The sequence below is a fragment of the Saimiri boliviensis genome, chromosome 17 (assembly GCF_048565385.1).
Source record: "Saimiri boliviensis isolate mSaiBol1 chromosome 17, mSaiBol1.pri, whole genome shotgun sequence".
NCBI lineage: Eukaryota > Metazoa > Chordata > Mammalia > Primates > Cebidae > Saimiri > Saimiri boliviensis.
The window spans coordinates 7683065-7709882 of NC_133465.1; the positions used below are offsets into that span (position 1 = coordinate 7683065).

The 26818-nt window shown below is 51.4% G+C and overlaps 1 protein-coding gene across 1 annotated transcript; it reads right to left on the minus strand.

The window, feature by feature from the left end:
• Nucleotides 1-201: 201 nt before the first annotated feature.
• On the minus strand, nucleotides 202-6889 carry YBX2 (Y-box binding protein 2). Its single transcript, XM_039476608.2, has 9 exons — nucleotides 6473-6889; nucleotides 5648-5711; nucleotides 4241-4274; nucleotides 3279-3368; nucleotides 2472-2756; nucleotides 2189-2292; nucleotides 1745-1922; nucleotides 681-765; nucleotides 202-578 (listed from the first exon to the last, which is right to left on the minus strand). Exons 1-8 carry the CDS (start codon nucleotides 6753-6755, stop codon nucleotides 715-717), a joined length of 1089 nt encoding a protein of 362 aa, XP_039332542.1. The 5' UTR covers nucleotides 6756-6889; the 3' UTR covers nucleotides 202-578; nucleotides 681-714.
• Nucleotides 6890-26818: the final 19929 nt, after the last annotated feature.

Below are 26818 nucleotides of genomic sequence, written 5' to 3' on the forward strand. Positions count from 1 at the left end.
AGGTGGCAGCCCATATCACAGATGGGCAGTGAAACTCCCTGATGGGGGCACTCTTCATCAGGGGCACAGCTGGAGACCCAGGAGCAAGGATGCCAGGCCCTGCCCATGGCCCTACATCCCCTCTTCCCCACCTTCGACAGTGAGTTACTAGCAATTCTCCAAAACAGAAGAGGCAGAGACCAAGACCACAGGAAAGCCTGTTTTTGTTTTTACTGGAGGCTCAGGTGGCACATGACAGATCATAAAATGGCTTCAGAGGTAGGGGACCGGGGGGGAAACAAAAATAAACTGGGGGGGGGGGGAAGAAAAACAACCAGGAGGAGGTAAGAGCTGGCCGGTTCCTTCTCAGCCCGAGTTAGGGGAGGGAGTTGGTATCTCTGAACAGTGAGGATGGATCCCTTCCTTTGACCCTTGGTAACGGGAGGGAAGAGAAAAAAAAAAAGCAAAAGGCTGTTGCTTTGGCCCTCCTGAGACTCAAGGAAAAGGTGAAAAGCTAGTGTTTTGATGCCATGAATCATGGGAAGGGAGGAACGGGGTACTGGGTAGGGTACAGGTCAGTTGGAAAAACTGGCAGATACCTGAGAGAGAAAAGGGAATGGACAGATCGTGAACAACAGCCACTTATTGCCACCCAGTCCCCTACCTTCCTGGTCACCCACCCGACTGCATCAGCCACTCACCAGATGGCAGCTCTGGTTGTCTTTTGAGTTGGAATCACTCCAGGATGGTAGTGGTGGGGTCCCCACTGTTGACAGGGCCGGAGGTCTAGGGAACAGCAGTGGCCAATTGAGACTTTTTTTTGGGGGGCGGGGGGAGACAGTCTCACCCCAGGCTGGAGTGCAGTGGTGCAATCTCAGCTTACTGCAACCTCCCGCTCCCTGTTGAAGCAATTCTCCTGCCTCAGCCTCCCAAGTAGCTGCAACTACAGGTGCGCACCACCACGCCCAACTAATTTTTGTATCTTTTTGTTTGTTTTTGAGACAGAGTTTCACTCTCGTTACCCAGGCTGGAGTGCAATGGCGCGATCTCGGCTCACCGCAACCTCCGCCTCCTGGGTTCAGGCAATTCTCCGGCCTCAGCCTCCTGAGTAGCTGGGATTACAGGCACGCGCCACCATGCCCAGCTCATTTTTTGTGTTTTTAGTAGAGACAGGGTTTCACCATGTTGACCAGGATTGTCTCGATCTCTTGACCTCGTGATCCACCCGCCTCGGCCTCCCAAAGTGCTGGGATTACAGGCTTTGAGCCACCGCGCCCGGCCATTTTTGTATCTTTAGTAGAGACGGGGTTTCACCGTGTTGGAGGGTTTGGTCACAAACTCCTGACCCCAAGTGATCCACCCTCCTCGGCCTCCCACAGTGCTGGGATTACAGGCGTGAACCACCTCGCCAGGCCGAGACTTGTTCTTCAGAGCCCTGAACTTCAACCTTCTTTCACTTTTTCCCTTCCCATTAATACCCTCAATCATTTCCTCCAGTTCACATCCACAAGCTGGTGCTATGGCTCTAGGCAGCACTGAGGGGCGGGGGCAGTGACCTGGGCTTGACTGCCTCCCCTGGGGCTTCCTGGTGGGAGGGAGCACCTGCCAGGGGCGGATCCAGCAGGCCGCATGGAAGCAGGTGTTGGCAGGGCCAGGGCAAGGGAGGAGAGGAGCCAAGGGATAAAGTAGGAAGAAAAAAGAAAAGGAGGGGTGTGGGGGAGCTGGTCTCAGCCTTTTCTTTCATCCCACATCCTGGGGTCCTCACCTCAGGGGCTGCGGGCTGCCGGGGGCCAGGAGGCTGCTGCCGTCTCCGCTGGAAATACGGGCGGTTTCGTGGGCGCTGAGGCTCAGGTCGGGAACCATCCGCGGAACCTTGACTGGGCTTGGTCTCGCCATCCCCGCCTTCCGTGGTAGGCTGCTGGGGTGGCCTGGGGCGGAAAGGCCTAGGGAAAGGAGCAGGGCCTTGAAGGGACCAGGGAACACCCAGGGCTGACCGCCTCCCTCCCCAGGGCTCCCCCAGCTGCCCTGCCCCACCTCACCTCCAGGAGCCAGGCTTCCAGCCTATGAGCACTGCCTCCCTGCAAGGTACCCCTCTCCCCGGGAGCCAGGCTCTTGCCTCAAGCTTCATCCTTCCACCCTCCTGTCCTTTCCCCAAGGAACCAGCACTGGAGGGAAGGGGGAGACCAAGCCCCCCAGCAGGGAGTCTTACCTTCGGTACCTGGGCCGGAACCGGGGCGGGGGGACACGCTCATCTCCCTGGTGTTGGTGCCCCTCCAATGGGGCTGTCTCTTTGGGTTCTACCCCATCAGTGCCCTTGGAATAGGCAAAGGCCCTGGTGAGCTGTGGGGACAGCGGCTGTCCCGGAGCCAGGTTATCCACAGCTCTGCCCAACCCTCAGTTCCTCCTCCTTTGGGGTCCCATGATCTCTATCCTAACTCCTACTCCTCTCCTGAACTTGGGGAACTGGCTCCCATACTCCAGCTTCCCTTCACCTCTATAGGCTGCTGCTGGTTGAGGGGCCGGGGGCCTCGCACGAACCGCCTTCGGTAGAAGAAGGGTGGCGGGCGCCGTCGTCTGGGCCGCTGCCCTGAGTCTTCAGCCCGCTCCCCTTCGCTGCCAGGTTCTGTCCCCACCGAGGGAACCTCTGCAACCATGGGTGGTGGGGCAGCTGGGCGAGGCCGGGGGATGAATCGGCGGAACCTACGTCGGTTGGGGGCATAACGGCTGCCCTTCACGGGCACCCCCCCAGGCCCAGTTACATTCGCGGCTTCTGCACCCTGGGAAGGTGGTGAGCGAACAGTCAGAACCCACTTCAGCGGGCGCACACTCCCAACCTGCTTCCCCTTCTTCCAGCTTTCCTTCAGCTCCTCCAACTTCTTTCTACCCTCCCTGGAGGGGCAGTGGAGTGCATGTGCATCCATCTAGGAAGGAGCAACCTGTTGTTTTGAAATAACTGCTACTGCACCCTCCTGAGTGGAGGAAGGCCTGGCAGCCACCATCCACCTTTCACTCCAGAGGCGGACTCAGGAAGTCTGAGGACAGGGCCCCATGTGGAGAACAGATGTGGAAGTGCTTGGTGAACTACAGAGAAGAAACCCAGACACTGCCAACGTGACAGGGACATATTTAGGACATCCCTTAGCCCTGGTGTTAAGGAAGAGGGCATCAGGGGGAGAGAACACAGATCTATTCCCACAGAAGGGGGCAGAGCCGGGCCCAGGAGCGTCTACCCTGCCATGACTTCCAGGCCACCCTCCCATAAGCCTGGTCAACTCTATACCCCATAGCAGTCCCCAAACCTTCTCTCCTTCCACGACATCAAATTCCACAGTCTCCCCATCTCCAACGCTGCGCAGAAACTTCCTGGGGTTGTTTCTTTTAATAGCTGTCTGATTGGGGGAAAGACCAGGAGAAAGGTGAGCCAGCAAGACCAGAGTCTCTGTCACCCGCTGCTGGGTCCACCACCCAATCTCATTCTTTCCACATTTGACTTGGGGTCTAGAGCTGGAGGGTGGAGCAAGGAGGTGGTCAAAGTTTAGTAGGGGAAAAGTCACACACTAGGGGCCTCAGCAACGATGGTGCAGTTAACCACTGTCCCCAGGACACACTCTCCCTCCCGCCTTTCCCCCTCAGGGATTTCAAAAAGGGAGGCGAGAAACATGAACTCCAAAGCAAAGCAGAAGGCAGGGACAGTCTTCAGTTGCAAAGCGGGTAAAACGCACTGCGTTTCTTACCTCGGTCCCACTGAGAGCTCTTTCCACCAAGCAGTGGTTCTCAAGCTGTAGCGTGCATCAGAATCACCTGGAGAGCTCATTAAACAGACTCCGCAGCCCCAGCCCCAGCCCTGATTGATTCACCAGGTCTGGGCTGGGACCTGAGACTTTGGATGTCAGGTGATGCTGCTGCTGCTGCTGCTGGTGTGGGGGCCACGCTTTGAGAACCACTGCACCCAAGTACCTTCTCCCTCTGAAAACTGCCTCAGTGCTTCCTGGAGTGTTAACAGGTCCCAGGAGGTAGTGAGCATGCCATACCCAGGGGTGACTTGCTCAACTCCGACAGATGTTTAATAACCCCACACAAGTGCGGCTAATGGTGGTCGACACAGGCACCCGAGGCAGATGAGGGAGCTATTCCCTGGCAAGGGCGCCGTGGTGAAGAAGTAAGAGCCAGAGAAACACGACGGAGGGCACTGCTAAGGACTATGGCGAAGGCCTTCAAAGACGGCCGGTTCTTGCCCGCAGAAAGCCGACCTAGATCTTACCTGGTGAACAAAGACATCTTCCTTGGTGTCATTCCTGCAGAACAGGATGGGTTGTTAAGGGGGGGACTTGAACAAAGCCCTCAGCTCCTCACTGGGGCCCCCTTAGCTGCCCCGTCTAAGTTCAGTGATCCTTGCCAGCATTCCACAGTTAGGGGTACGCAGGGCCCGGGGTAAGGGAGAAAGAGCAGGACCCCAGAAGCTGATGTAAAGCGAAATACACCTAAAACCTCAGTGCCACACCTGGACTTCACAAGGCAAGGGCAAGCTGGGGAGGCAAAGGCAGCTCGAGCCACACTTCAACCGAGGCGAGCCTTACAACTTGCCAGCGCTGGCTGCAACTGCCCCTAGCCAATTCCCCCTCCTCCAACCCCCATCGCGGTTGGAACATTTGTCTTCTTCCTTCTATAGTCAAGAAGGCAGAAAGTGCAGATGGAGCCAGAGGTGCAGAAGAAGGTGAAGGGAACAATGTGTCAGGAACTTGCTCCAGGCAGCCACAAAACTTTATTCTCATCCTCAGCCTGGAGGTGAACCCCAGGGTCAGACCCACATGCCACAAGCGTGGGACCAAGGGTGAGAGAGAAGAAAACATTCACCCAGTCTCTATCACGAGCACGCCAGTCGGTGGGGGGAGGGGAGAAAGGAAAAGTTTTCCTGGAGGCCCTTTGCCCTGCACCCAGTCTGCCGTTTCCAGAATTAGACAGGGACCCTTCCCCAGAACAAACATTTTAGCTGTAAAGCCCTTGGATCTGCACAAGGGTTAGCCTGCTAAGAGGGAACTGGGGCCTCCCAGGAGGGCCGGGCCAGGCAGGATGCCCAGGCTGGGGAAGGGCCCACTGGCCAGCCGGGACCTGGCTCCGCCCAGAATCCACTGCCACAGCCTCTCCCAGTGCTGAGGGGCGGGGCTGCCTTCTGAAGAAGAGCAGCAGCCTCGGGCTCCTTCCTCCTGCCCCCCACTGTCAGCCTCAGTCCCAACAGGTGGGGGGCTCAAATGAGCCACAGCTCTTTAACGGAGATAAGTTGTGAGTGCTGCCATAACAGGAAATCAGTGAGGATTCCAGCCGGGAGCCCTGAGGCAGAGAACCCTACAATACGTTGTGCCCCAAAGGCATGTCAGAGTGAAAGTAATGAAGCAATTCCAGAAGGTGAGACGAGAAGCTGGCAGGGTCAGAGCCAGGTTTGCCAAGTTCCTGAATCATTAATCCTCTGCTGCCCTTGAAGATGTGGAGGAGGCTTCCTCTTGTCACTAAGCGCACATTTGTGCTGCGGTTAAAGACTTTCAACCAGCATCAGCTGGACATTGCAACCATGTGCCTCCGCAGGGGTGGAGATGAGCTTGGGCAGGTGTCCAGTCCCACAGGCCAGTTTGGAAGACACCCATTCCACCCCCGCCCTGGGTTCCTTGGATACCTGTTGATGAATCCGTAACCATTCCGGACGTTGAACCATTTGACAGTGCCCAGGACTCGGATTGCTGCCAGGCAGAGATGCAGTGGGGACAGTAAGATGGGGGGGGGGGGGGGAAGAGATGGAGTTGGACTCAGTTTTGAGACACTCCAAAAAAAAAAAAAAAAAAAAAAAAATCTAGCCTACTGCCTTATTGCTGCTCCAAATAGCCGCAACTATTGCAATTAAGCTCCAAACTACTATTAAGGTTACCTTCAAGCAAACCAGGTTTCACTAGCAGCTTCAAGGTATTCTTACCCTATTCCACCAAATGGAATCACCCACACAGGGGACTCAGGCTTTCAAAAAGCCTTCCAACTCTAAGGCAAGTTCCCCACATCCTACAAATCCAGGCCCTTCACCTAGAACTGGGTACTCACCTGGTCTGCAAAGTGCTGCCCCCAGGCCATAACTGAGGGTTTTTTTTCTACCCCTCCCAACGCAAGAGTCCCCAGGGCACCTGCTGGCTAGGCTCAGAGGTTTCCCTAGTTCTAACCGAGTTAACCCGGCACTGTGTCCCGCCCGGAGGCGTGGCCCGGCCCTGGGGGTTTCTTCTCCACCCCACAGCCTTAGCTAAACCTGCCGGCCCCGCCCTCCTGCCCAGGAAAGCACAGCAGGATTTCCCACCAGGGGAATCCACTTTATTGGGTGCGCAGCTCCCAGCCCAGTTAGCGCTCTGGGCCTCCCGGCCAGGCCGCCTTTGGTTTTCCGGATCCCGCCGGGCTCCACACTGCCCCTCCCCCAGCCCGCCGACCCCTCAGAGCCGCCCCGTGCGCGCCCCCCCCTCACCCAGCACCGGCTTGTCCGCCTGACTCCGGGCCGGGGGCGCGGGGGTTCCCGAGGCCGCCGTCGCCGGGTTGCCAGGGGTGCGGGGGCCCGGCGCCGAGGGGGTCCCAGCAGCGGGGCCCGAGGCGGCTCCGCCCCCGCCGCCGCCGCCGCCCGCCCCGCCGCCTGCTTTCTGCGGCTCCCCCGCGGGCACCGGTACCACCACCGCTACCACCCCTGCCGCCGTCGCGGGCACCGTCGCCGCGGGGGCCGCTGTCGCCACCGCTGCCGCCTCCACCTCGCTCATCCCGCCGGGTCCAGTACCGGCCCCCGCCGCCACCGCCGCCTCCGCCGCCGCCGCCGCCACCGCCCCAGCCCCTCCCCCCGGCTCGCGAACCCGCCGCCCCGCTCGGTCCTCGAGCCCCGAGCCTCGCCCGCACACCGGCAGCGGGCCCGGAGCCGAGGCCAATCGCAGCCCGCTGCAGCCGCGGGCGCAGACCCCGCCTCCCAGCCACGGGCCAATCCCAGCCCGGCGGCCCCCTGGCCCGCACGCTGGCCCCGCCTCCCGGACTTCGCACCGCGGCCCCGGCCCCCGCCGGCAGCCCGGTAAGTACACCTGGGCCCCGCCTCCGGGACGCCACGTGACCGCTCCCGGCCCAACCCATTGGCCGGCGGCCCCTTTCCCCTCCCCCCTCCGCCCCTTTCCACCGGCCGCGGGAAATCAAACGGGCCGGTGGCGACCCAACTGCCACCTGGCCTCGGCGCGAAGGGCGGGGCTGGGGCCGCAGCGCTGAGGTTGCCCCTAACGACCCGAGCGAAGGGCGGGAGTCTGCAGCCTCGGTTTTGTAGAGAGCAGCCCCGCTCGCCTGCACCCTCGAGGCCGACCTTGCCTGTAGGCTGCCAGGTGCAGACGCCTTCCGGCCACCACCGCCCTTGCCACCCTCTTCCCACAGAGCGGCCCTGCACACCTGGGGCTGCGGTTTCCGCCGGCGGGATAGGCTGGAAAGCGCCGCAGAACGGCTTTCCCGGCTCACGCTTGCTCCCACAAGCCGGGAACCCCTACTTTTCTTTTTTTCTTTTTTTCTTTTTTGAGACAGGGTATCGCTCTGTCGCCCAGGGTGGAGTGCAGTGGCGCGATCTCGGCTCACTGCAACCTCTGCCTCCCAGGTGCAAGTGATTCTCCTGCCTTGAGCCACCGCCCCTGGCCTGCCCCTACATGTGCTTGTATTGGAATCAAAGTTTCCAAGTAGTACAATGTGCACCTCTTAGCTGAGTTGGTTTTATGTTTGTTGGTTTGTTTGTTTCTATTACAACACAGGGTCTCCCTCTGTTGCCCAGGCTGGAGTGCAGTGGTGCGATCGTGGCTCACTGCAGCCTCCTCCTCCCTGGTTCAAGCGATTCTCCCTCCTCAGCCTCCTGAATAGCTGAGATTACAGGCATGCACCACCACAGCCAGGCTAATTTTTGTATTTTTTAATAGAGACAGGGTTTCACCATATTGGCCAGGCTGGTCTCGAAGTCCTGACCTCTGGTGATCCGTCCACCTCGGCCTCCCAAAGTTCGGGGATGATAGGCGTGAGCCACTACGTCCGGCTTCGTTTTGATCAATGTGTCTACTCATGTGGCCCACGCTGATCGCCGCACCTCTGATGTCTACATGCCTGGCTGTGGTCTCCAGCCGCGTGTCAGGCTTCGTGGACTCGAGGCCTTTTGCACATGCAGTTTCTTCTGCCTTCCTGTCTCAGGGTGGCTGTCTTCAAGTAGCAGCTTACACACCACTCTTCCCGATCACACCATTCCTTATTTTTCTAATGGCATTTTTGAAAATATGACATGATCCTGACCATTTGTTACTTTACTTCCCCACGCACAGTAGGCTGTAAACTCCACAGCAGTAAGAGCCTTGTAGTTACACCAGACCCCTGCGGCAGTGCCTGGTACGACGTACATGCTCAGTATTTATCGAATACATTAACAGCCCCCATTCCACAGATGCAAGGACTGAGGCGGTACGAAGCTTGTATCAGTTTTCTCAGGAGCCTGGGAAGTCCTACCGGGAAGTTGAAATGTTCCTCCTAGAAAAACGAGGCTCCAGCAGTATCTCCTCCCTAGGGCCACCTCCCCCACAAGGGAAGACACGGGTGCGCGTATTTTTAGCCCGGGCAGCGCGCCCCGGGGCAGCACACGTGCCCCCAGGCGCTGCTCGGCCTGCCCCACGTGCACTTCCCCAGCGCTGAGTCCTCCGCGTCTCCTTCCCGGCCCGCTGCCGCCGCGGTGTTGCCTCTCCCGGTCCCGTGGCGCCCTCTGCCGGCCACTCCCGGAAGTCGCCGGATCCCGCTTCCTCGAGGTCCCTCCACTTGCTATCCCGCCCGCCCCACTCCTCCGGCCCTTTTTCAGAGTTAAGATTTTGATTTCCAGGGCATCGGGCACAGTGGACAAAAAAAGAGACAAGAAAACAACCAAGTTGCAAGACGAGGCAGTGAAGCATACAAGAATGACGACTGGCCTTGGACTGTTAAGGACCGACTTACCCGTGCCGAGCCCTGAGCTCAAGGAATTGGAGAAGCCTGAGACCAAGGCTGGGGAAGGCAGGCAAGAAACCTCACAGTGTGACCGCTGCAGCAAAAGAATCACATGGAAGGTACAGAGGGAGCTCAGGAGTGGGCCAGTTAGCTACAGGCAGGAGGGTGAGATGAGAGGAACATAGGAAGGGAAGTTGAGCCCTTTTTGTAGTAAGATTAAGAAAATGGGCCGAGCGCGGTGGCTCACGCCTGTAATTGCAGCCCTCTGGGAGGCCGAGGCAGGAGAATCGCTTGAACCTGGCAGGTGGAGGTTGCAGTGAGCTGAGATCGTGCCATTGCACTCCAGCCTGAGCGATAAGAGCAAAACTCTGTCTCAAAAAATAATAATAATATAATAAAATAAAAATACAAAAATTAACTGGGCGTGGGCACGTCTGTAATCCCAGATACTCAGAAGGCTAAGACAGGAGAATCGCTTGAACCCGGGAGGTGGAGGTTGCAGTGAGCTGAGATTGTGCCACTGCACTCCAGCCTGGGCGACAGAGGGAGACTCTGTGTCAATAACAACAACAACAACGAAGGAAAAAAAGAAAAAGAAAAAGAAAATTGATTGGGCGCGGTGGCTCACGCCTGTAATCCCTGCACTTTGAGATGCCGAGGTCAGGAGGACTTCAAGACCAGCCTGGACAACATGGTGAAACCCCATTTCTACTAAAAATACAGAAATTAGCCAGGCGTGGTGGTGCGCGCTTGTAATCCCAGCTATTCGCGGGGGCTGAGGTGGGAGAATCGCTTGAACCGGGGAGATGAAGGTTGCAGCGATTGCAGTGACCTGAGATCATGCCACTGCACTCCAGTCTGGGCAACAGACTGAGAGACTCTGTCAAAAAAAAAAAAAAGAAGAAGAAGAAGAGAGAGAGAGAGAAAAGAAAAAGAAAAAAGAATGAAAGGAAAAAGAAAAATGTCAGGAGATCAGAGGTGGGGGCATTGAAGGGAAGCTTACTCCTGGCTGTTGAAACAACAGCAACACAGGCAACAGCTCTATGCTCTCTATGCCCATGGAGGAGAATTTGCAGATGTCACAGAGATGCATTTAATTGTCCTGTTCAGATGAAGGATTTGTGCATATATATAATTTTCTTTTTCTTTTTTGAGACAGGGTCTTACTCTGTCACCGAGGCTGGAGTGCAATGGCACCATCTCAGCTCATTGCAGCCTCCACCTTGATGGCTCAAGTGATCCTCCCTTCTCAACCTCCCACCTGTATAGCTAACTGACCCAATCCGGAGCTGGGACCACAGGCTAATTGTACTTTTTGTAGAGAGGGGGTTTCACCCTGGATGAACTCCTGGGCTCAAACCATCACCCACCTTGGCCTTCCAAAGTGCTGGGATTACAGGTGTGAGCCACCAAGGCTGGCCATAATTTTCTAGTTATTTATTATTTTTATTTATTATTTTTTTTTTGAGACGGAGTTTCGCTCTTGTTACCCAGGCTGGAGTGTAATGGCACGATCTCAGCTCACCGCAACCTCCGCCTCCTGGGCTCAGGCAATTCTCCTGCCTCAGCCTCCTAAGTAGCTGGGATTACAGGCACACGCCACCACGCCCAGCTAGTTTTTTGTATTTTTAGTAGAGACGGGGTTTCACTATGTTGACCAGGATGGTCTCGATCTCTGGACCTCGACCTCGTGATCCACCCGCCTCGGCCTCCCAAAGTGCTGGGATTACAGGCTTGAGCCACCGCGCCCAGCTTATTTAAATATTCTTAAGTACTATAGATAACAAGCGCTCCAGGCTTTCTAGTGAAAAGGCTCCCTTCTTTTTCTGTCACTTCTTTCCATTTGTTCCTGCTCACCTGAAGTATTCTCTACCTGTTTTGTTCATTAATTAAAAACAAAACAAGCTGTGGCGCAATCTCAGCTCACTGCAACCTCCACCTCCTGGGTTCAAGTGAGTCTCGTTCCTCAGCCTCCGGAGTAGCTGGGATTACAGGCACATGCCACCATTCCCCGCTAATTTTTTTTATTTTTAGTAGAGAGGTTTCACCATTTTGGCCAGGATGGTCTCAATCTCCTGACCTTGTGATCCACCTGCCTCAGCCTCCCAAAGTGCTGGGATTCCCACGCCCAACCCAATCTCCATTATTTGAACACCAAATTTCCTGAAACCAGTCTTTGCTGTGTTTACTTCTTCAACTTTCTTTCACACCCCACCAACCCAAATCTGGTTTCTGCCCCATCACACCACCCTGACAGCTTCATCAATGAGGGCCCACTATCCCTTCTCAGTTGAGACATGCAGTGGATGGCTTCTGGTTCCCTTTGGACTCCGTCAAGTGAAGTGTTCCTGCCACAGCTTCCACAACCCGATCTTCCCTGTGACCTCAACCTCTCCTGTTATGCTTGTTCTCCTTCACCAACCCCAGTGTTTCCTAGGCCATGTTCTCCTGCCATCTCCTTTTTTTTTTTTTTTTTTTTGAGATGGAGTCTCTAACCCAGGCTGGAGTGCAATGGCATGATCTCAGCTCACTGCAACCTCTGCCTCCCTGGTTTAAGTGAATATTCTGCCTCGGCCTCCCGAGTAGAGTAGCTGGGATTTCAGGCATGCCTGGCTAATTTTTTTTTTTTTTTTTTTTTTTTTTTTTTTTTTTTTGAGGCAGAGTTTCGCTCTTGTTACCCAGGCTGGAGTGCAATGGCGCGATCTCAGCTCACCGCAACCTCCGCCTCCTGGGTTCAAGCAATTCTCCTGCCTCAGCCTCCTGAGTAGCTGGGATTACAGGCACGCGCCACCATGCCCAGCTAATTTTTTGTATTTTTAGTAGAGACGGGGTTTCACCATGTTGACCAGGATGGTCTCGATCTCGTGTGATCCACCCGCCTCGGCCTCCCAAAGTGCTGGGATTACAGGCTTGAGCCACCGCGCCCAGCCCTTTTTTTTTTTTTTTTGTAGTAGAGATGGAGTTTCACCATCATGGCTAGGCTGGTCTTGAACTCCTGACCTCAAGTGATCCACCTGCCTTAGCCTCCCAAAGTGCTGGGATTACAGATGTGAGCCACTGCGCCCAGCCAACCCTTCTTTAGGTTGTTCTACCTGTTCCCCTGGCTCCGGTGACCCGTTTCTGATGGCTCTCAAACTTGTGTCTGCCCTGAGTTCTTCCCACCTTCTGCCAGACCCTCAAGTCAGGTTCTCTCAAGTCAGCTGCTCCTCAGACTTCTGGAACTTGATGAGCCCAAGCTCCTCTCGTTCCACTCTCCGTTCTCCCTTCTGACTGAGTTCAGGTCATCACCACTTATCTACAGTCATGCTGCGTAGAGCAGTCTTCCTGGAGGCACAGGTTTAGCACAGTAAAGGTGAAGATTTGCGTGATCAAATTGAAATAATATTTGGAAGATTGAAAAGATGATGTCAGCTGAGCGTGGTGGCTCACTCCTGTCATTCCAAGACTTTTAGAGGCCATGGTGGGAGGATTGCTTGAGCCCAGGAGTTTGAGATCAGCCCGGGCAACACAGCAAGACTTTATCTCTACAAAAGCTTTTTTTTAAAAGTTACCTGGGCATAGTGATGCACCCTAGCTACTCAGGAGGCTGAGTTAGGAGGATCACTTGAGCCTGGGAGACCCAAGCTGTGGTGAGTCCTGTTCACATCACTGCACTATAGCCTGGGCAACAGAATAAGACCCTGTCTCAAAAAAAAAAAAAAAAAAAAAAAAAAAAAAAAAAAGAGAGAGAGAGAGAGAGAGAAAAGAAAAGATGGTGTCGCCTCTGTTCCCTGGTGCCATATGCTCCCAGAAACTCTTCCCTCCAACTTTTTTGTTGCAGCCCAACTCAGAGTTTACCTCTCCTCTCTTCTAATAACTGCTCTCTTGTTTTTCTTGAGACAGAGTCTCACTCTGTCCCTGCCAGGCTGGAGCGCAGTGGCACGATCTCAGCTCACTGCAACTTCCACCTCCTGGATTCAAGCAACTCTCCTGCCACAGCCTCCCAAGTAGCTGGGATTACCGGCATGAGCCACCACGCCGGGCCTCACATTTATTTTTTAGCTGCTCTTTCCGATGTCCTTCCCTCTTTGCAGGCTCAGCTAGCACTCTGTCAAAGCCCTTCTCCCCCAGCTTCCACCTCTTTGTCTCATCTGCTGTATCTCTTCGTGTGCATTTTCAATTTCTGTAAATAACATCTTGCTGTAGAGTTTGTTCTCATCTTATTCGCAGTTAGTACTATGTTGTTAAAACCCACCCGTGCTCTATGATGATCAAAGCTAGGACTGCATAATGATCTGCCGTACGAGTTGCACCACATTTTACCTGCTCATAGTCCCGCTAAGGAGCACCCATGGCCCCTCCGATTCTCAACCACAACAAATAATATGGCAGTGAACTTTTTCTTTTTTTCTTTTTTTTAATAAAGATGGGGTTTCACCATGTTGGTCAGGCCGGTCTTGAACTCCCGACCTCAGGTGATCTGCCCGCCTTGGCCTCCAAAGTGCTTAGATTACAGGTGTGAGCCACCACGCCTGGCCATTTTCTCTTTTTTTTTTCAGACATGGTCTCACTCTGTCGCCCCAGCTGGGGTACCGTGGCATGACCACAGGTCACTCTGGTCTTGACTTCCCATGCTTAGCCTCCTGACCTCAAGTGATCTGACTACAGGCCCATGCCACCACGCCTGACTTTTAACTTTTTTTTTTTTTTTTTTTTTTTTGAGATGGAGTTTCACTGTGTCGCCCAGACTAGAGTGCAGTGGCATGATCTTGGCTCACTGCAACCTCTGCCTCCCAGACTCAAGCAATTCTTGTGCCTCCGCCTCCCGAGTAGCTGGGATTGTAGGTGTATGCCACCACACCTGGCTAATTTTTTTATTTTTAGTAGAGACAGGGTTTCACCATGTTGGCCAGTCTGCTCTTGAATCCTGGCCTCAAGTCATCCGCCAGCCTTGGCCTCCCTAAGTGCTAGGATTATAGGAATGGGCCACTATGCCTGGCTATTTTTTTGTTTATTTGCAGAGATACGGTCTTCTTGCTATGTTGCCCAGGCTGGGCTCAAATGATACTCCCATCTCAACCCCCCCAGCAGCTGGGATTACAGGCATGTGCCATGGTGCCCAGCTATTACTTGATATTTTCTTGTTTATAATTTGTAAGTTTGAAATCTTGTCTGTCTTGTTGGCTGCTGTATCATCAGCCCCTGTAACTGTACCTAGCACCTAGTAAGTGACCAGTGAATATCTGGCTGAATGAATGAAGACAGAAGGTTTGTCTAAAATGCATTTTTCTTTCTAGTAATACTTCCTCACGTTAAATATTTACATTCCCTGTGACCAGGCAATTCATCCTCTGGGCATGTGACCCAAAGGGATTCTTTCACAGAAGACAGACATGAGGCTGGGTGTGGTGGCTCACTCCTGTAATTCCAGCACTTTGGGAGGCCGAGATGGGTGGATCACCTGAGGTCAGGAGTTCAAGACCAACCTAGCCATCATAGTGAAACCCCGTCTCTACTAAAATACAAAAAAATTTAGCCAGGCGTGGTGGCATGCGCCCATAATCCCAGCTACAGGTGAGGCCAAGGCCTCAATGCACAGTTAATTAATTATTTTTAGTAGAGACAGCGTTTCACCATGTTGGCCCGGATGGTTTTGATCTCTTGACATCATCATCTGCCCGCCTCAGCCTCCGAAAGTGCTGGGATTACAAGCATGAGACACTGCACCTGGCCAGATTTTTCTTTTTAAGACAGAGTCTTGCTGTTATTGCCCAGTCTGGAGTGCAGTGGTGCAATTTTGGCTCACTACAACCTCCGCCACCTGGGTTCAAGCGATTCTCCTGCCTCAGCCTCCTGAGTAGCTGGGATTATAGGCACTCACCACTACGCCCAGCTGATTTTTTTTCTTATTTGTATTTTTAGTAGAAACGGGGTTTCACCATGTTGGTCAGGCTGGTCTTGAGCTCCTGACCTCGTGATCAGCCTGCCTCAGCCTCCCAAAGTGCTGGATTACAGGCATGAGCCACCATGCCTGGCCAGTTTTTGCATTTTTTTTTTTTTTTTTTTTTATACGGAGTTTTCGCTCTTGTTACCCAGGCTGGAGTGCAATGGCGCGATCTCGGCTCACTGCAACCTCCGCCTCCTGGGTTCAGGCAATTCTCCTGCCTCAGCCTCCTGAGTAGCTGGGATTACAGGCACACGCCACCATGCCCAGCTAATTTTTTGTATTTTTAGTAGAGACGGGGTTTCACCATGTTGACCAGGATGGTCTCGATCCCTTGACCTTGTGATCCACCCGCCTCGGCCTCCCAAAGTGCTGGGATTACAGGCTTGAGCCACCACGCCCGGCTAGTTTTTGCATTTTTAACAGAAATAAGGTTTTGCTATGTTGGCCAGGCTGGTCTCAAACTCCTGACCTCAGGTGATCTACTCCCCTTGGCCTCCCAAATTGCTGGGATTATACACATAAGCCACTGTGCCCCTGCCAGGATGTATCTTAGAAACACATTACTGGGCCGGGCGCGGTGGCTCAAGCCTGTAATCCCAGCACTTTGGGAGGCTGAGGCGGGTGGATCACAAGGTCAAGAGATCCAGACAATCCTGGTCAACATGGTGAAACCCCATCTCTACTAAAAATACAAAACAGCCGGGCGCGGTGGCTCAAGCCTGTAATCCCAGCACTTTGGGAGGCCGAGGCGGGTGGATCACGAGGTCAAGAGATCGAGAGCATCCTGGTCAACATGGTGAAACCCCGTCTCTACTAAAAATACAAAAAACTAGCTGGACGTGGTGGTGCGTGCCTGTAATCCCAGCTACTTAGGAGGCTGAGGCAGGAGAATTGCCTGAGTCCAGGAGGCGGAGGTTGTGGTGAGCCGAGATCGCGCCATTGCACTCCAGCCTGGGTAACAAGAGCGAAACTCCGTCTCAAATAAAATAAAATTAAAAAAAAAATACAAAAAATTAGCTGGGCATGGTGGCACGTGCCTGTAATCCCAGCTACTGAGGAGGCTGAGGCAGGAGAATTGCCTAAACCCAGGAGGCGGAGGTTGTGGTGAGCCGAGATCACGCCATTGCACTCCAGCCTGGGTAACAAAAGCGAAACTCCATCTCAAAAAAAAAAGAAAGAAAGAAAGAAAGAAAATAAACACATTACTTACAGAAAAAGGGTGAGAAACAGGATGAGACATATACAACAGGCTGGGTATGGTGGCTCACGCCTATAATCTCAGCACTTTGGGAGGCTGAGATGGCATGATAGGTTGGGGCCTGGAGTTTGAGACCATCCTGGGCAGCATAGGGAAACCCTATCTCAACTAATAATTTTAAAAATTAGCCAGGCATGGTGGCACACACCTGTGGTCCCAGCTACTTGGGAGGGGCTGAGGTGGGAGGATTGCTTGAGCCTGGAAGGTCAGGATTACAGTGAGCTACAATCCTGCCACTTGCACTCCAGCCTGTGTGACACAGCAAGACCCTGTCTCAAAGAAACATATACAATGATGCATAAAAAGAATCATTCCCACAAAAAACAAACCACATCTCTCAGACTATATCTAAACCCCAGCCTGGTGACAGAGTGAGACACTGTCTCAAAAAAAAAAAAAAAAAAAAAAAAGATTGGCCAGGCATGGTGGCTCACGCCTGTAATCCCATCGCTTTGGGAGGCTGAGGCAGGTGGATCATGAGGTCAAGAGATCAAGACCATTCTGGCCAACATAGTGAAACCCTGTTTCTACTAAAAATAGAAAAATTAGCTGAGCATGGTGGTGCACACCTTTAGTCCCAGCTACTTGGGAGGCTGAGGCAGAAGAATTGCTTGAACCCGGGAGGCAGAGGTTGCAATGAGCTGAGATTGTGCCACTGCACTCCAGCCTGGCAACAGAGCGAGACTCTGTCTCAAAGAACAAAATAGAAGGCCGAGCGCGGTGGCTCACGCCTATAATCCCAGCACATTGGGAGGCCGAGACGGGTGGATCATGAGGTCAAGAGGTCAAGACCATCCTGGTCAACATGGTGAAACCCCATCTCTACTAAAAATACAAAAATTAGCTGGGCATGGTGGCGCGTGCCTGTAATTCCAGCTACTCAGGAGACTGAGGCAGGAGAATTGCTTGAACCCAGGAGACAGGTTGCGGTGAGCCGAGATCGCGCCATTGCACTCCAGCCTGGGTAACAAGAGCGAAACTCCATCTCAAAACAAAAAACAAAAAACAAAAAAACCAAAATAGAAACAAAAAACTAAAAAGATGCATAACATTATAATTGCTTGAGGAGGAGCAAGGAAGTAAATGGGGTTGGGGGCGTTAAAAAAAATCAAATGTAGGAATGAATGAAAATGTTATATTCTGCTTAAAACTCTTCAGTGACTTCCCATCGAAAACTCACAGGTAAAGCTCAAACCTTGGCTTAACTATAAGGGCCCAAGATCCAACTCATTGCCACCGTACCCAGCCAGGCCCCAAGCACTGCCTCCTGACCAGTCTTCCTGACATTGCTACATATGGCTATTTCAGTTTTATTAAAATAAAATTTCAAATTCAGTTTCTAAGTCTTACCAGACACATTTCAAAAGCTCAACAGCCAGATGAGGCTCAAGGATACTATATTAGCACGGATAGAGAACATTCCCACCCTCAAAGAAAGGTCTAGCAGACAGCACTACTATTTAACAAACTCTATATATTTTTTTCAGACAGGGTCTCATTCTGTCTCCCATGCTGGAGTGCAGCCGGGCACTCACAGCTCACTGCAGCCCTAACCTTCCCAGGCTCACATGATTCTGCCACCTCAGCCTCTGGAGTAGTTGGGACTGCAGGTTCACACCACTACGCCTGGTTAATTTTTGTATTTTTGTATTTTTGGTAGAGACGGATTTTACCATGTTGCCCAGGCTGGTCTCCCGCTCCTGGGTAATCCCGTCTCTGTGACTCAAATGATCCACCCACCTTAGTCTCCCAAACTGTTAGGATTACAGGCGTGAGCCACCATGCCTGGCTTCAACCATCTCTGTAAATCTCAATTCTCAGGATACTAAATCTTCTCTTCTAAAAGTTTCAGAAATAGTTTCCTATTTGAGTTAATTTCGCTGAGATTTCTTGAGTGCTTTCCTCTGACCATCTGGCCTGGGAGACAAATGCACTAGTAACTGTCATGATAATCTCAGTGCTGGTTAGCAACTCTGTGAGTTGCCTTCTAAAAATACTTCACATCGTTTACAATAAAATATGCATCTTTCTTTCTTTCTTTCTTTCTTTTGAGATGGAGTCTCACTTCGTCACCCAGGCTGGGGAGCAATGGCACAAGCTTGGCTCACTGCAACCTCCAACTCCCCGGCTCAAGCGATTCTCCTGCCTCAGCCTCCCAAGTAGCTGGCACTACAGGTGCCTGCCACCACGTCCGGATAATTTTTGTATTTTTTAGTAGAGACGGGGTTTCACCATATTGGCCAAGCTGGTCCCAAACTCCTGATCTTGTGATCCGCCCGCCTCGGCCTCCCAAAGTTCTGGGATTACAGGTGTGAGCCACCACACCAGTCTTCTTTTGTTTCTAACAAATATTTATTGAGCACCTACTGTGTGCCAGGTTCTATAAAACATGCTAAAGTATAACAGTGAATTAGACATACAAGATCCCAGCAACAGCCCAGGTGCAGTGGCTCACACTAGCAATCCCAGCACTTTGGGAGACCGTGGCAGGTGAATCATGAGGTCAGGAGTTAAAGACCAGCCTGATCAACATGCTGAAACCCCATCTCTACTAAAATACAAAAATTAGCTGGGCATGGTGGCGTGCACCTGTAATTCCATCTACTCAAAAGGCTGAGGCAGGAGAATCACTTGAACCAGGAGGTGGAGGTTGCAGTGAGCCAAGATCAAACCACTGCATTCCAGCCCAGGCAACAGAGCGAGACTCCATCTCAAAAAAAAAAAAAAAAAAATCCCTGGGTCAGAGCTTGCATTCCAGTAAAGGAGATGGTGAAAAAGTAAGCACATACACATGCTAAGTACAGACACAGGAAAAGCCATGAGAGAAATGCACAGATTGATGTGATAGAGAGTAGGAGAATGTGGGGGGTTAATCTAGAATTAGGCTGCCGGGAAGACATTCCTAGGAGGTGGTGTGTTTACACTGTGACTTGAAGGATAAGAAAAATATAGCAATCGGCTGACTTGAGGTCAGGAGTTCCAGACCAGCCTGGCCAACATGGTGAAACCCCATCTCTACTAAAAATACAAACATTAGCTGGACGTGGTAGCAAATGCTTGTAATCCCAGCTTACAAGCAAGTGAGGCAAGAGAATCACTTGAACCTGGGAGATGAAGTTTGCAGTGAGCCGAGATCGAGATCGAGCCGCTGCACACACTCTATCCTGGGCCAGAGTGAGACTCAAAACAACGAAACAAAAAATGAAACGAAACAAAAAAACCAAAAAAGGAAAAGATAACAACAAAGGGAGGAAGGGAGAGTCCAGACTCATGAAATAGCTAGTGTAAAGGCCAGGAGGGGGCGCTGGGTGTGCTGGCTCACGCCTGTAATCCAAGCACTCTGGGAGGCTGAGGCAGGTGGATCACCTGAGGTCAAGAGTTCGAGACCAGCATGGTCAACGTGGCAAAACCCTGTCTACGAAAAATTAAAAAAAAAATAATAATAACCGGGTGTGTTGGCACACACCTGTAGTCCCAGCTCCTGGAGAAGCTAAGACAGGCAAATCACTTGAACCCGGGAGGCAGAGGTTGTAGTCAGCCAAGATCACACCACTGCACTCCAACCTTGGTGATAGACTGAGACACCATCTCAAAACAAACAAACAAACAAACAAACAAAACTTCCCATTCCTATCACTCTTAGACTAAAACCCAGATCCCAAGGCTTTGGTTGATCTGATCCTGCCTACCTCTGTTCTCCTCCTTATTTATTAGACTTGTCAGTTGCACTTAACTTTTTGCTCCATTACACTCAAGTCTTTTTTTTTTTTTTTTTTTTTTTGAGACAGAGTTCCGCTCTTGTTACCCAGGCTGGAGTGCAATGGCACAATCTCGGCTCACCACAACCTCCGCCTCCTGGGTTCAAGCAATTCTCCTGCCTCAACCTCCCAAGTAGGTGGGACTACAGGCACGTGCCACCATGCCCAGCTAATTTTTTTTTTTTTTTTTTGTATTTTTAGCCGAGACGGGGTTTCACCACATTGACCAGGATGGTCTCGACCTCTTGACCTCGTGATCCACCTGCCTCAGCCTCCCAAAGTGCTGGGATTATAGATGTGAGCCACTGCGCCCGGCCTACGCTCAAGTCTTTTCTGCCTCCTGGCCTCTGTGTGTGTGTGTGTGTGTGTGTGTGTGTGTGTGACGGAATCTCACTTTGTCACCCAGGCTAGAATGTGATGGTACAATCTTGGCTCACTGCAACCTCCGCCTCCCGGTTTCAAGCGATTTTCCTGCTTCAGCCTCCCAGCCAGCTGGGACAACAGGTGCACACCACCATGCCCAGGTAATTTGTTTGTTTGTTTGTTTGTATTTTTAGTAGAGATGGGGTTTCACCATTGTTGGCTAGGCTGGCCTCAAACTCCTGACCTCAAATGATCTGCCCATCTTGGCCTCCCAAAGTGCTGGGATTACAGGTGTGAGGCACTACACACAGCCCCACTCCCCTCTTTTTTTTTTCTTTTTGAGACAGGGTCTTGCTGTGTTGCTCAGGCTAGAGTCCAGTGGTACAATCGTGGCTCACTGCAGCCTCTACCTCCCAGGCTCAAGCGATTCCTCTACCTCAGCCTCCTGAGTAGCTAGCACTACAGGCATAAACCACCACACCTGGCTAATTTTTGTACCTTTCGTAAAGATGAGGTTTCACCGTGTTGCTCAGGCTGGTTCAAGTGAGCCACCTGCCTCTGCCTCCCAAAGTACTAGGATTACAGGTGTGAGCCACAAATCCCGACCTGCATTACTGCATTTGTCTTTGGGAACGTCTTGGTTAATCTATTATGTTCTCCAGCCTCATAGACTGATGGTGCCTCTGACTTACTCTTTGACCTTATCCTCCTCATTCTATTACCCACTGAGTTCCGTGAACTGGATCTCCAAAATGTCTCTGATACTTATGTGTTCCTCCCTGCCTCACCCACCACCACTACCCCAATCCAGGCCCCCATTTGCTCACTCAGGCTACTGCCACAGGCTCTTCACCAGTCTCGTTTCCAGTCTGGCTCCATGTTGATTGCTCTGTCCCGCATGGCTGGTGTGAGCTTCCTAGAGCACAGCCACATCAGGGACCAACGTTGCTTCTTCCTTATTTACAGAAAAAAGGCCCTGTTCCTCTGCACAGATTTAAGCCTTCACAATGGCCCAGATCTTCCATCCCCACTTTAGCTCTCATGATGATCTATCTCTGCCCTCCCTCCCAATCCCCCATGATTCTTTTTTTTTTTTTTTTTTTTAGATGGATTCTTGCTCTGTTGCCCAGACTGGAGTACAATGGTGTGATCTTGGCTCACTGCAACCTCTGCCTCCCAGGTTCAAGCAATTCTCCTGCCTCAGCCCCCTGCGTAGCTGGGCTTACAGGCACGAACCACCACACCTGCCTAATTTTTGTATTTTTAGTACAGATGGGGTTTCACCACATTGGTTAGGCTGGTCTCAAACTCCTGACCTTGTGATCTGCCTGCCTCAGCCTCCCAAAGTGCTGGGATTACAGGTGTGAGCCGCCGCACCTGGCCGACTCTTTTCCTCTATTCACCAAGCACATCTTCCTCCATCCTGCTGCTCTCATCACTCCCATCGTCAGCAATTCTCTTTACTCTTATTTCTACCTTTCCCTCCAACCAAATTTCACCCACTTTTCTTTTTTTTTTTTTTTTTTTTTGAGACGGAGTTTCGCTCTTGTTACCCAGGCTGGAGTGCAATGGCGTGATCTCAGCTCACCACAGCCTCCGCCTCCCAGGTTCAGGCAATTCTCCTGCCTCAGCCTCCTGAGTAGCTGGGTAGCTGGGATTACAGGCACGCGCCACCACACCCAGCTAATTTTTTGTATTTTTAGTAGAGACGGAGTTTCACCATGTTGACCAGGATGGCCTCGATCTCTTGACCTCGTGATGCACCCGCCTCGGCCTCCCAAAGTGCTGGGATTACAGGCTTGAGCCACCGCGCCCGGCTTAAAAACTTTTTAATTTAAATCTTTAAAATTGTAAAATTGGCCAAGCACGGTGGTGCACGCCTGTAATCCCAGCACTTTGGGAGGCCAAGTTGGGGGGTCACCTGGCATCAGGGGTTTGAGACCAGCCAGACCAACACAGTGAAACCCCGTCTCTACTAATAATACAAAAATTAGCCAGAAGTGGTGATGGGCATGTGTAATCCCAGCTACTCGGTGGGGCTGAGGCAGGAGAATCACTTGAACCCGGGAGGTGGATGTTGCAGTGAACCAAGATTGTACCACTGTATTCCCACCTGGATGACAAAGTGAGACTCTGTCTAAAAAATAAAACAAAATAAACAAAATTATAGAATTTATTTTTCTAGAGACAGGGCCTCACTTTGTCACTCAGGATGGAGTGCAGTGGCACAATCATAGCTCATGCCACCTCAAATTCTTGGGCTCAAGTGATCCTTCTGCCTCATCTTCCCTAGTAGCTGGGACTAGCCATGTCCAGTTAATTTTTGCATTTTTTTTTTTGTAGAGATGGGGGTCTCACCAACTTGCCCAGGCTGGTCTTGAACTTCTGGGCTCAAACAATCCTTCCACCTTGGCCTCCCAAAGTTTAACTAATTTTACAGACAGGGTTTTACTCTATCACTTTGGCTGGAATACAGTAGTGTGATCATAGCTCGCTATAACCTTGAACTCATGGGCCCAAGCAATCCTCCTTCCTCAGACTCTCAAGTAACTAGGACTATAGACGCATGCCACCACGTCCAGTTAATTCTTTAATTTTCTTGTAAAGATGGGGGTCTTGCCATGTTTCCCAGGCTGGTCTTGAACTTCTGGCCTGAAGCAATCCTCCTGCCTCAGCCTCCAGAGTAGCTGGGATTATGGGCACAAGCAACTGTGCCTGACAGTTTTCAAGAATATCTGAATTCTAATCATGGTGAGTGAGTGTAACCGAAAGGAAGTAGGAAGGGAATGTGTGTGTCATTAATCATGGCCATTAAGACAAGCTAGAATCCAATCAATTGTATTTGTTTTTTGTTTGTTTGTTTGTTTTTTGTTTTTGAGATGGAGTTTCGCTCTTGTTACCCAGGCTGGAGTGCAATGGCGCGATCTCGGCTCACCGCAACCTCCGCCTCCTGGGCTCAGGCAATTCTCCTGCCTCAGCCTCCTGAGTAGCTGGGATTACAGGCATGTGCCACCATGCTCAGCTAATTTTTTTTTTTTTTTTGTATTTTTAGTAGAGACGGGGTTTCACCATGTTGACCAGGATGGTCTTGATCTCTTGACCACGTGATCCACCCGCCTCGGCCTCCCAAAGTGCTGGGATTACAGGCTTGAGCCACCGCGCCCGGCCATTCAATTGTATTTGAATCATTTCTCAAGAAGGAAACTTCTGTGTGAACAGAAATGCTTAATATGTAAATTAGAAAGAAGGTCAAAGAGAGGCTCTCCAATAGTTTTCATGGCACCTCCTGATCCATTTATTAATATTCCAGGATTCTTCTTGAAGAGAAGACAGACAGGCCTTCTTTTACACTAAAGACAAATGTACTCAGGTCTTAGAGTTGTATGATACTAGGCCTGAAGGAGGTGCAGCGAATTACCTTGCTTTGATTTCAAGGCTCTTTGACTGAGTTTTGTCTTTTCACTGATTTTGTCTTATAGAAAAAATAAACAGATGGGCCAACCAATATGGATATTCTATTGCCTTAGGTCATTTTCTTTCTTTCTTTCTTTCTTTTGAGACAGTCTTCCTCTGTCACCAGGCTGGATGCAGTGTTGCGATCTCAGCTCACTGCAACCTCTGCCTCCTGAGTTCAAGCAATTCTCCTGCTTCAGCCTCCTGAGTAACTGGGACTACAGGTGCCCACCACCACAACTGGTTAATTTTTGTATTTTTTTTTTTTTTTTTTTTTTTGAGACAGAGTGTCACTCTCATTACCCAGGCTGGAGTGCAATGGCGCGATCTCGGCTCACCGCAACCTCTGCCTCCTGGGCTCAGGCAATTCTCCTGCCTCAGCCTCCTGAGTAGCTGGGATCACAGGCACGCGCCACCACGCCCAGCTAGTTTTTTGTATTTTTAGTAGAGACGGGGTTTCACTATGTTGACCAAGATGGTCTCCATCTCTCGACCTCGTGATCCACCCGCCTCGGCCTCCCAAAGTGCTGGGATTACAGGCTTGAGCCACCGCGCCCGGCCCTAATTTTTGTATTTTTAGTAGAGACGGAGTTTTACCATGTTGGCCAGGATGGTCTCCATCTCTTGACCTTGTGATCCACCGGTCTTGGCCTCCCAAATGATTACAGGCGTAAGCCACCACCCCTGGCCCTTTTTTTTTTTTTTTTCTTTTTCTTTTTTTGAGACTAAGTCTCACTCTGTCTCCAGGCTGGAGTGCAGTGGTGCAGTCTCAGCTCACTGCAACCTTCACCTCCTAGGTTCAAGCAATTCTCCTGCCTCAACCTCCCAAGTAGCTGGGACTACAGGTGCATGGCACCACACCCAGCTAATTTTTGTATTTTTAGTAGAGATGCGTTTCACCAGGTTGGCCAGAATGGTCTCTATCTCTTGACCTCGTGATCCGCCCGCCTTGGCCTATCAAAGTGCTGGGATTCCAGGCGTGAGCCACGGAGCCCTGTGCCTTAAGTCATTTCAATTCATTTATAAATAATCTGACACTGCTATATCTTTGTCAGTCTATTGTGAATCTGGCTAGCTTAAGTCAGGTGTACCCTTATTCAACATTAAATTGATATTTATAACATGCCAAGTATTTCCGAGGAACAATGCGAGGAGCTGAGTACATGGTGTTGAACAAAACAAACAGGTTCCTATCCCTTATACAGATTTATTCTTTTTTTTTTTTTTTTTTTTTTTTTTGAGGCGGAGTTTCGCTCTTGTTACCCAGGCTGGAGTGCAATGGCGCGATCTCGGCTCACCGCAGCCTCCGCCTCCTGGATTCAAGCAATTCTCCTGCCTCAGCCTCCTCAGTAGCTGGGATTACAGGCACGCGCCGCCATGCCCAGCTAATTTTTAGTATTTTTAGTAGAGACGGGGTTTCACCATGTTGACCAGGATGGTTTCCATCTCTTGACCTCGTGATCCACCCGCCTCGGCCTCCCAAAGTGCTGGGATTACAGGCTTGAGCCACAGCGCCAGGCTATACAGATTTATTCTAATGAGGAAAACCAGACTTTAATACAACAATTTTACAGATATATGAATATCAACAGTCTATGACAAATGCTTTTTTTGCTATGAGAGCATGTAACACAAGAAGCCTACTTAGCCTGCCAGGTCAAGAAAGGATTTCCTGAAGAAGTCACTTGAGTTGGCAAAAGAAAATGATGAACCTTCCAAAGCTGAAGGCTCTGTCCTGGACTGTGGTGATCCCATAAATCCAACACCACTGCTGGTCTTCCCAGGTGCTGTCTCGTCAAACCACGATATACATGATGTTTTGCCCTTGTCTTTCTTGGTGTATGCGTTAGTCTTCTGTCCACATTATCTATGCTTCTAAATTGAATGGAAGCTCTTGGGGGCTGTGACTACCCAAGTCCCTTTTGATATCATGGAGTTTGTGGCTCAGTCAAGACACTTAGTCAATGTCTCAGAGCAATGAACCAAATGAGACTGTCAGGCCGGGTGCGGTGGCTCATGCCTGTAATCCCAGCACTTTGGGAGGCCAAGGCAGGCAGTTCACCTGAGGTCAGGATTTCGAGACCAGCCTGGCTAACATGGTGAAACCTCGTCGCTACTAAAAATACAAAAAAAAAAAAAAAAAGAAGAAGAAAGAAAAGAAAAAAAAAAAATTAGCTGTAATCCCAGCACTTTGGGAGGCCGAGGCGGGTGGATCACGAGGTCGAGAGATCGAGACCATCCTGGTCAACACAGTGAAACCCCGTCTCTACTAAAAATACAAAAAACTAGCTGGGCGTGGTGGCGCGTGCCTGTAATCCCAGCTACTTAGGAGGCTGAGGCAGGAGAATTGCCTGAGCCCAGGAGGCGGAGGTTGCGGTGAGCCGAGATCGCGCCATTGCACTCCAGCCTGGGTAACAAGAGCGAAACTCCGTCTCAAAAAAAAAAAAAAAAAAAAGAAAAAAAAATTAGCTGGACGTGGTGACACACACCTGTAGTCCCAGACACTTGGGAGGCTGAGGCAGGAGAATCGCTTGAACCCGGGAAGTGGAGGTTGCCGTGAGCAGAGATCTTGCCCTTGCACTCCAGCGTCAGCAGCAGAGTGAGACTCTGTCTCACAAAAACCAAAAACAAACAAACAAAAAAAACCGTTGGCCATTCATGGTGGCTCACGCCTATAATCCCAGCACTTTGGGAGGACAAATTGGGCAGATCAGTGGAGCCCAGGAGTTCAAGACCAGCCTGAGCAACATGGCAAAACCCCATCTCCGCAAAAAAATACAAAAAAGCAGCTGGAGGTGGTGGTGTACACCTGTAGTCCCAGCTACTCAGGAGGCTGAGGTGGGAGGATCACCCAACTCTGGGAGGCAGAGGCTGCAGTGAGTCATAATGGTGACACTGCACTCTAGTGTAAGTGACAGAGTGAGAGTGAGACCCTATCTCAAAAAAAAATGATGCTTGTAACCCCAGCACTTTAGGAGGCCAAGGTAGGCGGAGCACCTGAGGTCAGGAGTTTGAGACCAGCCTGATCTTAGGCTGAAACCTCGTCTCTATTAAAAATACAAAAAATTAGCCGGGTGTGCTGGCACGTGC